The sequence below is a fragment of the Ammodytes marinus genome, assembly GCF_949987685.1.
Source record: "Ammodytes marinus genome assembly, chromosome: 9".
Lineage (NCBI taxonomy): Eukaryota > Metazoa > Chordata > Actinopteri > Uranoscopiformes > Ammodytidae > Ammodytes > Ammodytes marinus.
In genome coordinates, this window is record NC_137213.1 from 20,612,852 (window position 1) to 20,625,119 (window position 12,268).

At 40.7% G+C, this 12,268-nt stretch overlaps 2 protein-coding genes across 4 annotated transcripts; one reads left to right on the forward strand and one right to left on the reverse strand.

Annotated features, from left to right (window-relative positions):
• Positions 1–689: 689 nt before the first annotated feature.
• Positions 690–5,643, forward strand: cirbpa (cold inducible RNA binding protein a). Of its 3 annotated transcripts, XR_013845013.1 has the most exons (8): positions 690–759; positions 1,480–1,590; positions 1,712–1,818; positions 2,070–2,190; positions 2,307–2,478; positions 2,596–2,663; positions 5,115–5,206; positions 5,292–5,643. XR_013845013.1 is itself a non-coding variant. In XM_080033757.1 (7 exons), exons 2-7 carry the CDS (start codon positions 1,491–1,493, stop codon positions 3,830–3,832), a joined length of 573 nt encoding a protein of 190 aa, XP_079889883.1. In that variant the 5' UTR covers positions 690–759; positions 1,480–1,490; the 3' UTR covers positions 3,833–5,108. The 3 variants fall into 3 exon arrangements, 2 of the variants coding, with proteins under 2 accessions (XP_079889883.1, XP_079889882.1); XM_080033757.1 differs by lacking the exons at positions 5,115–5,206; positions 5,292–5,643 and adding an exon at positions 3,828–5,108; XM_080033756.1 differs by lacking the exons at positions 5,115–5,206; positions 5,292–5,643 and adding an exon at positions 3,169–3,835.
• Positions 5,644–9,761: 4,118 nt separating this feature from the next.
• ndufa13 (NADH:ubiquinone oxidoreductase subunit A13) lies at positions 9,762–12,207 on the reverse strand. The gene is made up of 5 exons (XM_080034629.1): positions 12,078–12,207; positions 10,958–11,036; positions 10,771–10,842; positions 10,583–10,652; positions 9,762–10,000 (listed from the first exon to the last, which is right to left on the reverse strand). Exons 1-5 carry the CDS (start codon positions 12,169–12,171, stop codon positions 9,881–9,883), a joined length of 435 nt encoding a protein of 144 aa, XP_079890755.1. The 5' UTR covers positions 12,172–12,207; the 3' UTR covers positions 9,762–9,880.
• Between the last annotated feature and the right edge of the window lie 61 nt (positions 12,208–12,268).

The window sequence follows — 12,268 nt, forward strand, 5'->3', positions numbered from 1 at the left end:
GTTCTAATGCGGTCTGGACCCCAAAAAAGCGTTGACATGTGCCTTTATTGCATTTTCACAGATAGAAAAAAAGTTTCACAAATCAGAAACTATTTTTTCTATAATCTATAGCATCACTGTGATAATCTAGTCCAGATTTGAAGAGTATACGTGCAGTGGTTTTCAATCAGGACCAGTTCTAATGCAGTCTGGACCCCAAAAAACCATTAAAATGTGCATTCTTTGCATTTTCACAAATAGAATAAAAGTTTCACAAATCAGAAACTATGTTTTCCATAATGTATAGCCTCTCTGTGATATTCTAGTCCAGATTCGAAGAGTCTAGGTGCAGTGGTTTTCAATCAGGACCAGTTCTAATGTGGTCCAGATGCAAAAAAAGCAGTGAAATCTCCCCTCTCTTTCTTTTAAACAAACGTAATAAAGGTTACATCAATTGTAAACTGTTTTTAAAGAATGGTTAGACTCTCTTAGATAATCTAGACTAATTAATGTGGCTTTACCGCGGCGATTTAGGAGGTTAAACAACGGAGAATCAGTCGCTCCGCTGCTCCTTAAGAATCCCTTAACTTTCCCTCAACTGCCGAATCGGCTGCTGCGAATCAGCTGCCAACTTCAGCGTCGTCCATGTTACTTGGTAATCCGCCAATAAACACGCTGAAGAAGACGTCATCGCGCAATGCATTGAAAAGGGGATTGCGCTCCGCCTCCCCTCATTCGTCCTGCCGCTCCCGTTCGCTTCTTTTTCCCGTAACTGAAAAGGTAACTAATATTTGTAGTTTAATTTATCCAGATTTCCTCTGTGCATTCTTAATAATTCGACATGTAAACACAGAACTGCATCTTGAATTACATATTTTTATTCTAGCGTTTGGCCTACTATTAGATTGACGGTGTGACGATTAAAATAATGATCTCCTACGAGCACCATTTTATTTATTAATCGTCAAACAACACATTTGTGTCATAAAAAGCCTACTAAAATGGATTTTATTATGTTGCTGCGTGGGGAAAAGGCCGCTAATTGAAAAGGGATAAATAGTTTTGCTTCCATTTTGTTGTTTATGAAGATATTTACGTAACACAGAATAACGCATCTAGCTGCATCTTGAAGCTAAATCGCGCAGAGAAACAATAGTGGGGGCCATGAGCTCGCTGCTACAAAATGGCGCTGAAGAGAAATGTCCTGCTAATCCGTTTTCGACACCGCACCACGTTTACGGGCCTCAGGCCTAGTTTCACATTGCTTGCATCAATGACAAATATCCCCCCCCCCCCCCCCCCCCCATTTAAATCTTAACAAACGTGTGGAAAACGACAAACTCTTAGTTGCAGAATAAGCAAGTGTTTTTTTCTATCCGTCTTGTACAACCAGTCCGGTGACCTACTTTAGTGCTGCGCAAACATTGAAATCATTGCTGTTGGAGCAAGGTGTCGTTTTTACTGGCTGAAAGTCATCGTGTTGTTTTTTTCTCATTCTAGCTTCACCGAAGATGTCGGACGAAGGGAAATTGTTCATCGGTGGGCTGAGCTTCGAGACAAACGAGGAGACTCTGCACACAGCCTTCGGCAAATATGGAACCATCGAGAAAGGTTGGTCCGTCAGAGCATTTTCACTGTATTTGTTTACAAGGCATTGTCATGCCCACTCTGTGAAGTTTCCAAATCTGTTTTCTGTATAGATATTTAAAGGTGCCTTTCTTTCACCTGACAGTCGATGTGATCAGAGACAAAGAGACGGGGAAGTCTCGCGGTTTCGGCTTTGTCAAGTACGATAATGCAGAAGATGCTAAAGATGCTATTCAGGCCATGAATAACAAGGTAAGCTAAATTAACACTTCATTATTCACATGTTAAATACATTTTTTTTGTTAATCAAAATTCTCATTCTTTTATACAAAAATTCTTATTAACCACTTATTTAAAACATGTTCATGCTTAGTGTATTTGCTAATTTGCCATCTGGTTGTCTTGCATGATAGCAATTTAAATGTCAGGCTTTTAAGCCTCATGGAACATTATCTATATTATAAACCAAGGATAAATACAATATTTATTATTGCTTTTTCCAGAATCTTGATGGCCGTAATATCCGCGTGGACGCTGCCGGAAAGAGCGGACGCACCAGAGGAGGTGGTTTCTCATCAGGACCACGAGGGGGTGGAGGTAGATTCAGCGGATCCAGGGGGAGAGGTGAGGGAGATGTTATTCCATAAGTGAAGACTGTCACAGTATGCTTCGGGATTTCTTTTTTCCACATAAGTTTGGTGTTTTTTTGCTATGTTTGTTCATAAGCTTTTCTTTTGTAGGCGGGTACAATGGGGAAAGGAGTTATGGCGACAGGAGTTATAGCGACAGGAGCTTCGGTGGTGGTGGTGGAGAGAGGAGCTTTGGCAGTAGCGGCGGCGGATACAGGAGTGGCGGAGGAGGATACGGTGGTGGAGGTGGAGGTGGCGGCGGTGGCGGATACAGAGACAATAGGTAAGGACATTTTTGAGAATTAAATTCCCCTTCTGGGATAAAGTGTATAGATGTGCATTTGAGACAAGACTTCCTTACTGACCTTAAATGCAATATTAAAACTGTTCCTAATTTCAGGGGTCAGAGTGGCGGATATGGTGGTGGTGAGCGCTCTGGATCCTACCGTGATGGATATGACGGCTATGGTAAGCATGAATGATATGCATTTACAGTGTATATGTAGCCTTATGTTGGGGCTGTTAACAGATTTTTTTAAATGCTTTCAAATTAGCTTGCATCCAGACACTTAACTTTTCCTAAAACAAGTTTACTGGATATACTTAAAACGTTACACACACGCGCATTCTACAAAAGTTTTTTTTAGGTTTGAGACAACACATTACAAGTCAATTTAAACAGCCCCAACATAATGAGCACTTGTATTCTGTATGCTGCTTTCCTTTGCACCTGAGATCAAGTTGATGCCTCTCTGTATACAGTTGCTGAGTTTCTAGCCCCTCCCCCCACCCCACTGTGATAAAGACTGGCAAACAAACTTTCTCATATTGCTCGTATCTAAGCTGACGGAGCCCCTTGTGCAAAAACTGAGGGAGGGTTTTCGGACTGTCTGGTGGGTTAAGGGGGAATATGTGAAACTCCAGTGTTGGAACTTTCCGTGTCTTTACCTGTGTGCCCACTTCTTATCCTCAGCCTCACACGAGTAAACATCTCCCTGATTCAAGATCATCACTTGGCTGGCTGTATTTCAAAGATGCGCTCCTCAAGAAAAATGTCCACGTGTTATTGCTGACCTTAGTTTTGTAGTTTTGTTGTAGTAGCTCAAGCATCTTACAAAAAAATGTAGCCCAGAGTTTTGGTCATTCCTAACCAACCATGTTACAAATTATAGTTAAAAGACTCTTACCATGCTTGATTGGGCATCTTTATTCCTCAAAGGTTGTCTAACTAAAAGGCACCTGTGTAATCTGGTCAGTGCTTTTTTAAATCCCAATTTGGGGATCACACATTGGCTCTCCGCATGGCCTTTCGTTGGACAGCCATCACCATCGCTGTAGACTTTTATCCAGCACGTTAAAGTGTTTTCAGATTTTGATTCCTGGAGTTTTTTTGTTTTTTACAATGAAATATCCGAAGGGGCTTTTCCTTTTTTTATATATATATATATTTTACCCCATTTCAGTCTCTGTGACTGATCTACCTCTTGCCAGACTTCGAACTGAGTGAGGAAAGATCGATTAGCTCAAACAGTCTTTAGGGGGATTTTATGAGAAATTTCTTTTTACTATTTAAAAAGAAAAAGCGAAGAAACTTAGTTTAGCTGAGGCTCCTGTGTGTTCACTTTCCCATAGAGTAAATTCCTTTCAGACTGGTGAACTACACATCCGAAGTGGCCGGCTGTTCATGAAGTCTGTCCAAGGTATCTTCTGTGCTCTGCTCGACATCTGCATTTTAAATGTGCTGTAAAATGGACTAATCTTGTTAAGTGATCGAAAAATGTAACTCCGTTTCCCCAAAGTAATATCTCAACCGGGAACAGTTTTGTACTTTATGTTCTTTGTATGATCAACACTTATTCTTTGTCAGTTTGGCTTCATGGAGCCTATTAAACAGACTGTGGAAAATAATCTTGATTCTTTTGCCTTCAAAACTATCGCATGGGGGGAGTTCGCCGTTGCTTGATAACAAAGTCAAAGAAGCCCTGAAATTACACATGGATCTCTTTTGAGAGCATTTCTAAATTGGCAGTTGTACCTTTGATACAATGGCTGTAATTTGGCATATTATTAAAGTCCCATTTCATAAGATTTTGTTTTCCCTAAGACTAAAAAAACTAAACATGGTTTTTGGCCCAGTGACTCCTGTACAGGTCTCAAAACCATCGATCAGATCTGTTTTGATAGGCAACCCTTTAGTATTTGGACCTCAAACCTTGACTGTTTGACTAATAAGCCCCCATTGTTGCACTTGGAAATGCTGGGGAAACGGTTGGTGTCTGGTCATGTTAATGCTTCATTACGTTCAAGAGGTCAGCTACTTCAAAAACCTACAAGTCCTTGGAGAGCGAAGTGTTGCGCCTTCCAACAAGTGCTCATCAGAGATGAAAGCTGCTCTCTTGCCTAGGTCATATGTGGAGAAAGTAGGCCAATGCACGTGAGGTAAAAATCTCCTTTTGCTTTGCTCACATCCTTCAAACTCAGTTCATTGTTTCCATGAATGCCTTCAAGTTAGTCGTTGATATTCCCCTTCTTCAGATGTCGCCTACCACATGCCATGGCCTCTTCCCCGATTCTGATTCATAAAGTCCATTGAGAAAAATGTTTCTGTCAAGCTCCTCTGGATTGTAGTGCTCCACCCGAGTCCACCAAAAAAAAAGCACTGGCCTCTATGTCGTGGGTAGTATTGTGCTCAGTCCACCTCTGTTCACTGCACTAGTCCTCAAATTTGCTCCTGTAATGTCCCACGGCAGACCTTATTGATGTGCAAGGTGTCTAGACTGTAATCAGTTTTTTCTGAAGTACCCTTACATATGAATAAGTTGTGAGTTCCAGACTCATAAATAGGGTTGCATGCATATTGTGATTTGTCTGTCATATGTCAATCGCCCGGCCTAATCAATCTCTTATCTTTTTCTTTAGATGAAAAGTGACCGCCAGATGCTTCTGGATCTCATCACAGCTGAAGTGTGCAGCTTTTTAATGGCAGTGACGGCTGAAGATGCTGGTATCAGGTAAATCTTATTGTGAAACCCTTAGACGAATATGGCGGTACCAGTGCAGCCTGGCTGATTCCCATCTTTCACTGCTCTGTTTCAGGTCCAATGTGCAGCAGCTGTAAGCAGTGACTACAGAGGAGTAACCTGCCAGGATCCTGCAAACTAGAAGGCCATGGCATTCGTAAATGTTAAACGTTGATTTGCCTGAAACACGCCTTTTACAAGTGTAATGGCTGCTATTCAAAGCCCTTAATATCCAGTTGTAGAGGAACCAGCTGGGTGACTGACCTGTACAACAGTGACAGAACACATTTTGTCCTAACAGAATGGTCCCATTTTTAAGATGTTACTATTATTTTAATGGCAATTAAGTCAATTTAAGAAATGTATGCTGTTTGATATTTTTTGTATTGTAATTTTGAAAAAATAAAACTGTTAGTGATGACTGTAAACGGTTAAATTTTTTAATTCTTTCAAAAAAATATTTTACCTTAAATATTCTACTAGGTTGAGTAAGATTGTGAATACTAGTTTTATTCCAAAAAGTAACTGTGTTCAAACTGGTTAACACTAGTCTCCTAAAGAAAAACCTTTGACATACACTCACCGGCCACTTTATTAGGTACAGCGTTTCATTTTCTTGTTAACACATATAACTAATCAGCCAATCACATGTCAGCAACTCAATGCATTTAGGCATGTAGACCTGGACGGGAAAACGTATTGAGGTTGAAACCGAGCAACAGTAAGGGGGTTAAGTGACTGTATACATGGCAATGTTGAGGGTGCCAGGAGGGCTGGTATGAGTATCGCAGAAACTGCTGAACTACTGGGATTTTCACTCGAAACCATCTCTAGGGTTTACAGAGAATGGTCTGAAAAAGAAACAATATCCAGTTACCGGCATTTGTGCGGACGTAAAATTCCTAGTTGAGGTCAGTGGAGGATGGGCATACTGGTTCGAGATGATAGAAAGGCAACAGTAACTCAAATAACCACTTGTTACAACCAGGGTATGCAGAATACCATCTCTGAACGCAAAACGCGACCAACCTTGAAGCAGATGGGCTACAGCAACAGAAGACCCCACCGGGTGCCACTCCTGTCAGCTAAAAATAAGAAACGGAGGCTACAGTTCTCACAGGATCACCAATATTGGACAATAGAAGATTGAAAATCATGCCTGGTCTGATGAGCCTCGATTTCAGTTGCGACATTCAGATGGCAGGTTCATAATTTGGTGTAAACCAGGGGTTTTCAAAGTGGAGAGAGTGAGCCCCCCCTCAGAGAACAAATTTCAGCGGAGCCCCCCCCCCCCCAAACATTTTTTCTTTCTAAATCCCTGTGTTTTGAAAGATCCTTTAATTATTTTACAAATTTAAACATTTTTGAAACATTCTAAAAAAAAAATGTGCGTTTTTTAACACTTTTTAATACATTTTAACATCTTAATCCAGTGTTTTAATCCTGCTTCCTTTAAGCATGGATAGTAGTGACTGAGTGTGCAGCGGAGTGAGAAAGATAGGCAGACAGACTTGCCCAAATTATTGACTAGTTAAATGTCATTCACACACCCAGTGTTTTTTTGCTAGTGCCTCCAATGTCCTGCTGGAGGAAAATAGTAGCCAGTGGAGAACCAGACCCTCGGGGGTCTGGGGGTATGCTCCCCCGGGAGATTTTTTTTCACCTTTTTAAAGTGAAATGCATGAATCTGGTAGCCTGGCATTCCCAGACCTGCCACTAGGCGCTGGCAAATTAAATTTGCTGCGCGTGTTGGTCTGGAGACGCTCCGTTGAAGCTTATCAAGACTACCAGAAATCTGGTATAACGTTTCAATTGGTTCTATCTAATATGGGCGCGCCAGAGCCATGGACATATAAAGAAATGGACACCGTATTGAAACATGGCGCCCATTCATTCCTATGAAAGCTGCTCATAGGCGCAGAGAAGCAACAAGGAAGTATAATCCGGAAATTCCATACGGCCCAAAGCATGACGTAGCATGGACGTAGCTGCATTATGGACCTATCAAGAAAGAGGGCGGCAAGCGTAGCGGACTGGAGGCGGGAGTAGAATCATTCTCGTTCTGTAGCATCTAGCCTGGCGAAAACAAACTGAAAGCCGTTAAAAGCCGTTGGGCTAATAAAACGCTTGAGGTGGCGTTTTGAAATGAGAAAACTTCAGTTTTAATAGTATATGGTCTAAAGATAAGTATGAGCCTATGATTGATATCCAGAAAAATTTTGCAGAGACACAATCTTGTTCGCCGCTTGTACTGTGTGGACAGGGAAATCTGCCTACGGGCCGTATGAAAATAAGCTCCACCCCTCACCATGCAATACTAATGGGTTGGCCACATGTCCATGCTGGTTGCTCGGAGAAGGCAGCATCCTGGGGCCCTGGCCAGAGCCCTTTATATGGTGCTCTGGGGAGGACGTAACCGGATGACGACAGTGACGTGCATGCGACGTCGAAGCTGTGATAGTAAACATCAAAGATGGCTGCGGATATGTTGTGTGAGTTTGAGACTGCTTTGGCCTCGACCCTTAACGAATTGGAAGACGGGACTCATAGCTTTCACTAGCAAGTAAGTGGAATGTTCTGTTTTGCCGACCGACAACGGCAAACGTTTAATTGAACAGTTTAACAGCTGTTCGCTAAACGAACGGGGCTTACGTCACTTGTGCATCGCTCTGATTGGTTGTAGTGCTATCCAACTGCGTGCAGTGGCATTTGAAATGCACGAGTAGGAGCCGCCCCTAGAGTTGGAAATTACTATTGATCGTCGCCAGACCCTCTATCGTTCAAGATATCAGGGTCAGGATTTCCAGGCTATGAATCTGGTGCACTTTGAGGAAAATTAAGAGGCTAAATATGAGGAATTTTGTGTGAACAAATAATTTGGAGACACTGGGTCTGATGAATTAGAAGCTATTGAAGAAAGACACATGGATTTTCCATAAAAATATTCATTTAAAATAAAAAAAATGTATGCAGGGTCCTCTGGGTTGGGCTTGGTGCTCTCATCTTTTACGGGAAATATTTCTCTGTAATATAATGAATGCATTTAAATGCAGTGAGAGGAACGAAGCAGAAGAACTCTTGTCCAGCTATGCCGTGATCTTAATATAAAAACACAAACTTTTTTTTTAGGTTTATTTTTTTTATTTTTGTTTTTTCACATATTCATCCCCCCCTGCCATAACCCCCTGGGGGGCGCGCCCCACAGTTTGAAAACCACTGGCGTAAACAACATGAAAGTATGGATCCATCCTGCCGTGCATCAACCACACCATGTTCAAAGTCACCTAAACCTCTTTTCTTCTCCATTCTGATGCTTGGTTTGACTTCAGTACATTGTCTTGACCACGTCTAAATGCATACATGCATTACATTTCTGCCATGTGATTGGCTGATTAGCTTTTTGTTTGTATAAGCCATTGAACAGGTGTACCTAATAAAGTGGCCGGTGAGTGTTAGGTTGCCTGTGCGTTGGCTAAACCAAAATATGCCTGTGTTCAATTCGAGTCACTGGATAACTAAATTATGTAGCAGTACTATCACAACAAAATCCTGTATATATTTATAAACTCATTCAGAATGACCTCAATTAATTTATACTTTATCAGATATGCTTAATACCATGTCGGCTTATCAATTAAGGTGAGTGTGCATCTGAGAAGTTACTTAACCAAAACTTCTTTGCCCTCATCCTGCTCACCGTTTTTTACATACATTGACTACTGACTGGGTCTCTCTCTGGAGACCCCAAGCATAAACTAGTGGAAACCATCAATGCAAATGTTTTACTTATTTCTTCACAACTTAATTGTAATCTGAGTAAAAATAAATTAAAATATCTTATTTTTGGATTATAGTATGATGCAAATAGCAGCTTTTATTCAAGGTTTTTTTTTTACCTTATCTGGTCTCATTTGTATATTTGTTAATCCGCCTTGGTCATTTTTACCCCAATATAAAATAAGCCCATAATTTATATTTCCAACTTTTAAGTGCTTTTCAATACAACAGATGTGGACCTTAGTTTCAGTGCACTAACCCAGCAATATGAAGACTGAACTCATATTCAGACCTTCAATGTGTTCATAATATTAAATGAATGGTGTTTACATGCGGGTCATTCTATCATGTGACAGGACAAGCAAACATTGGACCGTCTGCTGATTTGAATCCGTCTCCTTTAAAATGACTGAAAGTCTCACACACCTGATGGTGTGTGAGACTTTAAATTGGGCAATTTTGAAGGGTCAAACTACATCTGTCTTTTAAAAAGCACATTAAAACTAAATAAGAAATCTCATATGAAGAGCCATTGGGAACTAATTGACGAAAAATTGGAAAGATAGAAAAAAGCACATGTGACATATGACAAAGTTTACGTTTGGGTTTAAAGTGACCAGTCGGTAGGACAAGGTTAGTTGTACACAAGTGCATAGTTTCCCTCTTAGATGAAGTGGGGTGAAAATGTTTAAGATAAAATGCACAGTACGGCCTTATAGACATGCTTTGAAATTTCATCTAAAGGGAAAAAATGACAAGTAAACCTGGATGGGGTACAGAAAAAAAAGATACTTTAATATTGAACATTTACAAGCTGAATTGAGCTAGGTCTCTGGTCCACACAGTTGTGGGTGGTGGAGCTCAGGACACGGCCTGTGAGGGCAGTACTCAAACGTACCACAGGAAACCGAAACGCTTGTGCAAGAGCTCTTCGCGGGGCCGGAGGTTGAACAACTCCTCTGACTGAGGGGAGACCCAGCGATCTGTGTGGAAGACGCTCTCACCAACCTGCACAAGTGGTAAAGACGGTTTGTATTAAGACCTGGCAGCTTCATGAAGTGTATAACAATTTATTAAAAAAAAAAAAAAAATGTACTATCCATTCCTTGACAACATTATATTGACTGATAAATTAAAATTAATGGCTGCAACGTTACAAATATTTTACAATGTTAAAGTTTACAATCATGATTAATAGATCATTATACAGTCTATAATAAGATATTTATATATTTTTTTCTTAAAATAATTTAAATTCCACACAAAGTAGTCCTGATTGATTTTGAAGAGGAAAAAAAGCAACAATTTAAGCAAAACTGAACATCAATAGAAACAAATTCTGCTGTGCTTTAGCATGGAACTACCTCAGCTATGCCAACAATGCCTCCAAAACTAGAGAAATCCAAGCTAATAAAAGACCACACACTGTGGATAAATAAATGTAAAAAGTATCCAGAGGGTTAATAAAATATGACAGCCGAGATCGATCTGTGAACCATCCTAGGTTGAATGCGCATACAGTCATTTACTTTCAGTTTTGGCATATCTAAAATATTAAGCAATAAGCAGTGAAATGCAGCTTGTCTTTACCTTCCAACCAGGAACATCCTTCATGAGAATAGACTCCTCTTCTAGATTTTCCCTCAGCATACGCAAGGTCCTGGTCAGAGAAAGAGTTTAACTGTTAAAAAAACAATGGCTAGCCTTCGGTTTTCGGTGGGAATAACCACCAGATTTAAAAACCAAACCCTATTTTGTGAGTTTCCCCTTCCCCTCACCTTCGGTCTTCTTCCGCCTGCAGCAGGGGCATCAGAGCTATCCTGGCTTCCATCTCCTCAATCTGCATGCGCCTGCGATGCACAAACACATCACCACTAGTTCCACGCTGATTGTGAAATATCAGATTGACTGAATTGGTTGTCAGCTAAATTTAAATCCAAAGCATAGCTACGACAATTATCCTACCTCCTCTCTCTGTTCCACTTAAAAAGCCTCCAGTAACCAAACACTAGGACACCGATGCCGATGCCAAACATGCTATATCCTGTTGATTAAAGAATTGATTAGTGACACTTTAAAAAGGCAACACCACTTTACCATAGGCACAGATGATTAAATGTTAGGTTTTAGTTACAATACGACAACTTTATCATTTAGACATAATTGATCTAAACATTGTGCATGTGTTGAAAAGAGCAAGACAGTTAATAAAGGGGAAACAAAGTTATTAGTTACAAAGTAAAATTAAACTATACTAATATTTCAAAGGAAAACCTCGTGAAACCGACTTTTTATTCACACTCTAAACAGGCTCCTTCCCTTGTTACCACTTTTAAAGCTGCTTGGTCACCGTCAGATCTATGGCCCTCATTTTAATCTCAGCTATAACTCTGGATTTTATAAAAGGATTATAAAGACACCAAACTCAGTTATTTGTCTCCATCTGGTGGTAGGAAGTCCAGGGTCTAACAGGGTGACCCTTCACTTTCACGCTCAGATGTGACTGCTGTCACAAGTCAATCATTCAACTCTTTTGTCGTCAATATACTTTCATACTAAAGCCAGTGCATACACAGTGCATCACACTGTAGAAAAAGATCATCAGCTCAGAATCCATCTGGTTGGTTTGAGTTGCAACAAGAGTTCCAAGCAAATCAAACAGTTGAATACATTTGTCGCATGGCTTTCATTATAAACCTTATATGTTTAACGCAGTCACGAATTTACCTGTATTTAACTAAAGCTGGCGGAATGAACTGCATGTTTAACTGAACTGAACCAGCAGTGTTAGCTTAATAGCAAGTAGCTAATCTCACTGTCGACAATGAATATAGCTACTTGTTTTGATCAGCCACTTCAACCTTTCACGTATAATACTTTAAAAATACACAGGTATTGTCCCTATGTTCTAACAGCTCCCAAAAACAAATGTCAGTAGTTTAGCGTGTGTACTTTAGCCTTCCTTCCTGACGCTATATCGTTAGCATTAGCTGCTGTTTGGAGCAAATGTCCTTAAAACTGGGCACGTGTAAGTGCTCATGTTTGGACATTTATATATCGGTAACTGTGTGTGAAATATAAGTACCCGAGAGTCCTCGTTTCGGTAGATTTCTCTTATAATCAAAGGCAGCGTAGCCTCCCGGAGGAGGCATGTCCTGCTTCACCTTGGACCCCGCCATCTTCCTCCAGTTCTCTCTCCACAACACGACAGTGACGTCACTGCGGGAGCACTTCTTCTGTCATCCGGAGAAGCTCGTGCGGCCCTTGACCGCCCCT

What these genes read in the sequence shown, in the direction of transcription:
- cirbpa (XM_080033756.1), top strand. Translation starts at nt 1,491, where the DNA reads ATGTCGGACGAAGGGAAATTGTTCATCGGTGGGCTGAGCTTCGAGACA. An exon ending in TTCAGGCCATGAATAACAAG is followed by an intron (nt 1,819 to 2,069) that starts GTAAGCTAAATT and finishes TGCTTTTTCCAG; the next exon opens with AATCTTGATGGCCGTAATAT. An exon ending in GGCGGATACAGAGACAATAG is followed by an intron (nt 2,479 to 2,595) that starts GTAAGGACATTT and finishes TCCTAATTTCAG; the next exon opens with GGGTCAGAGTGGCGGATATG.
- ndufa13 (XM_080034629.1), bottom strand. Translation starts at nt 12,171, where the DNA reads ATGGCGGGGTCCAAGGTGAAGCAGGACATGCCTCCTCCGGGAGGCTAC. An exon ending in ACCGAAACGAGGACTCTCGG is followed by an intron (nt 11,037 to 12,077) that starts GTACTTATATTT and finishes TTTAATCAACAG; the next exon opens with GATATAGCATGTTTGGCATC. An exon ending in AAGTGGAACAGAGAGAGGAG is followed by an intron (nt 10,843 to 10,957) that starts GTAGGATAATTG and finishes TGTGCATCGCAG; the next exon opens with GCGCATGCAGATTGAGGAGA.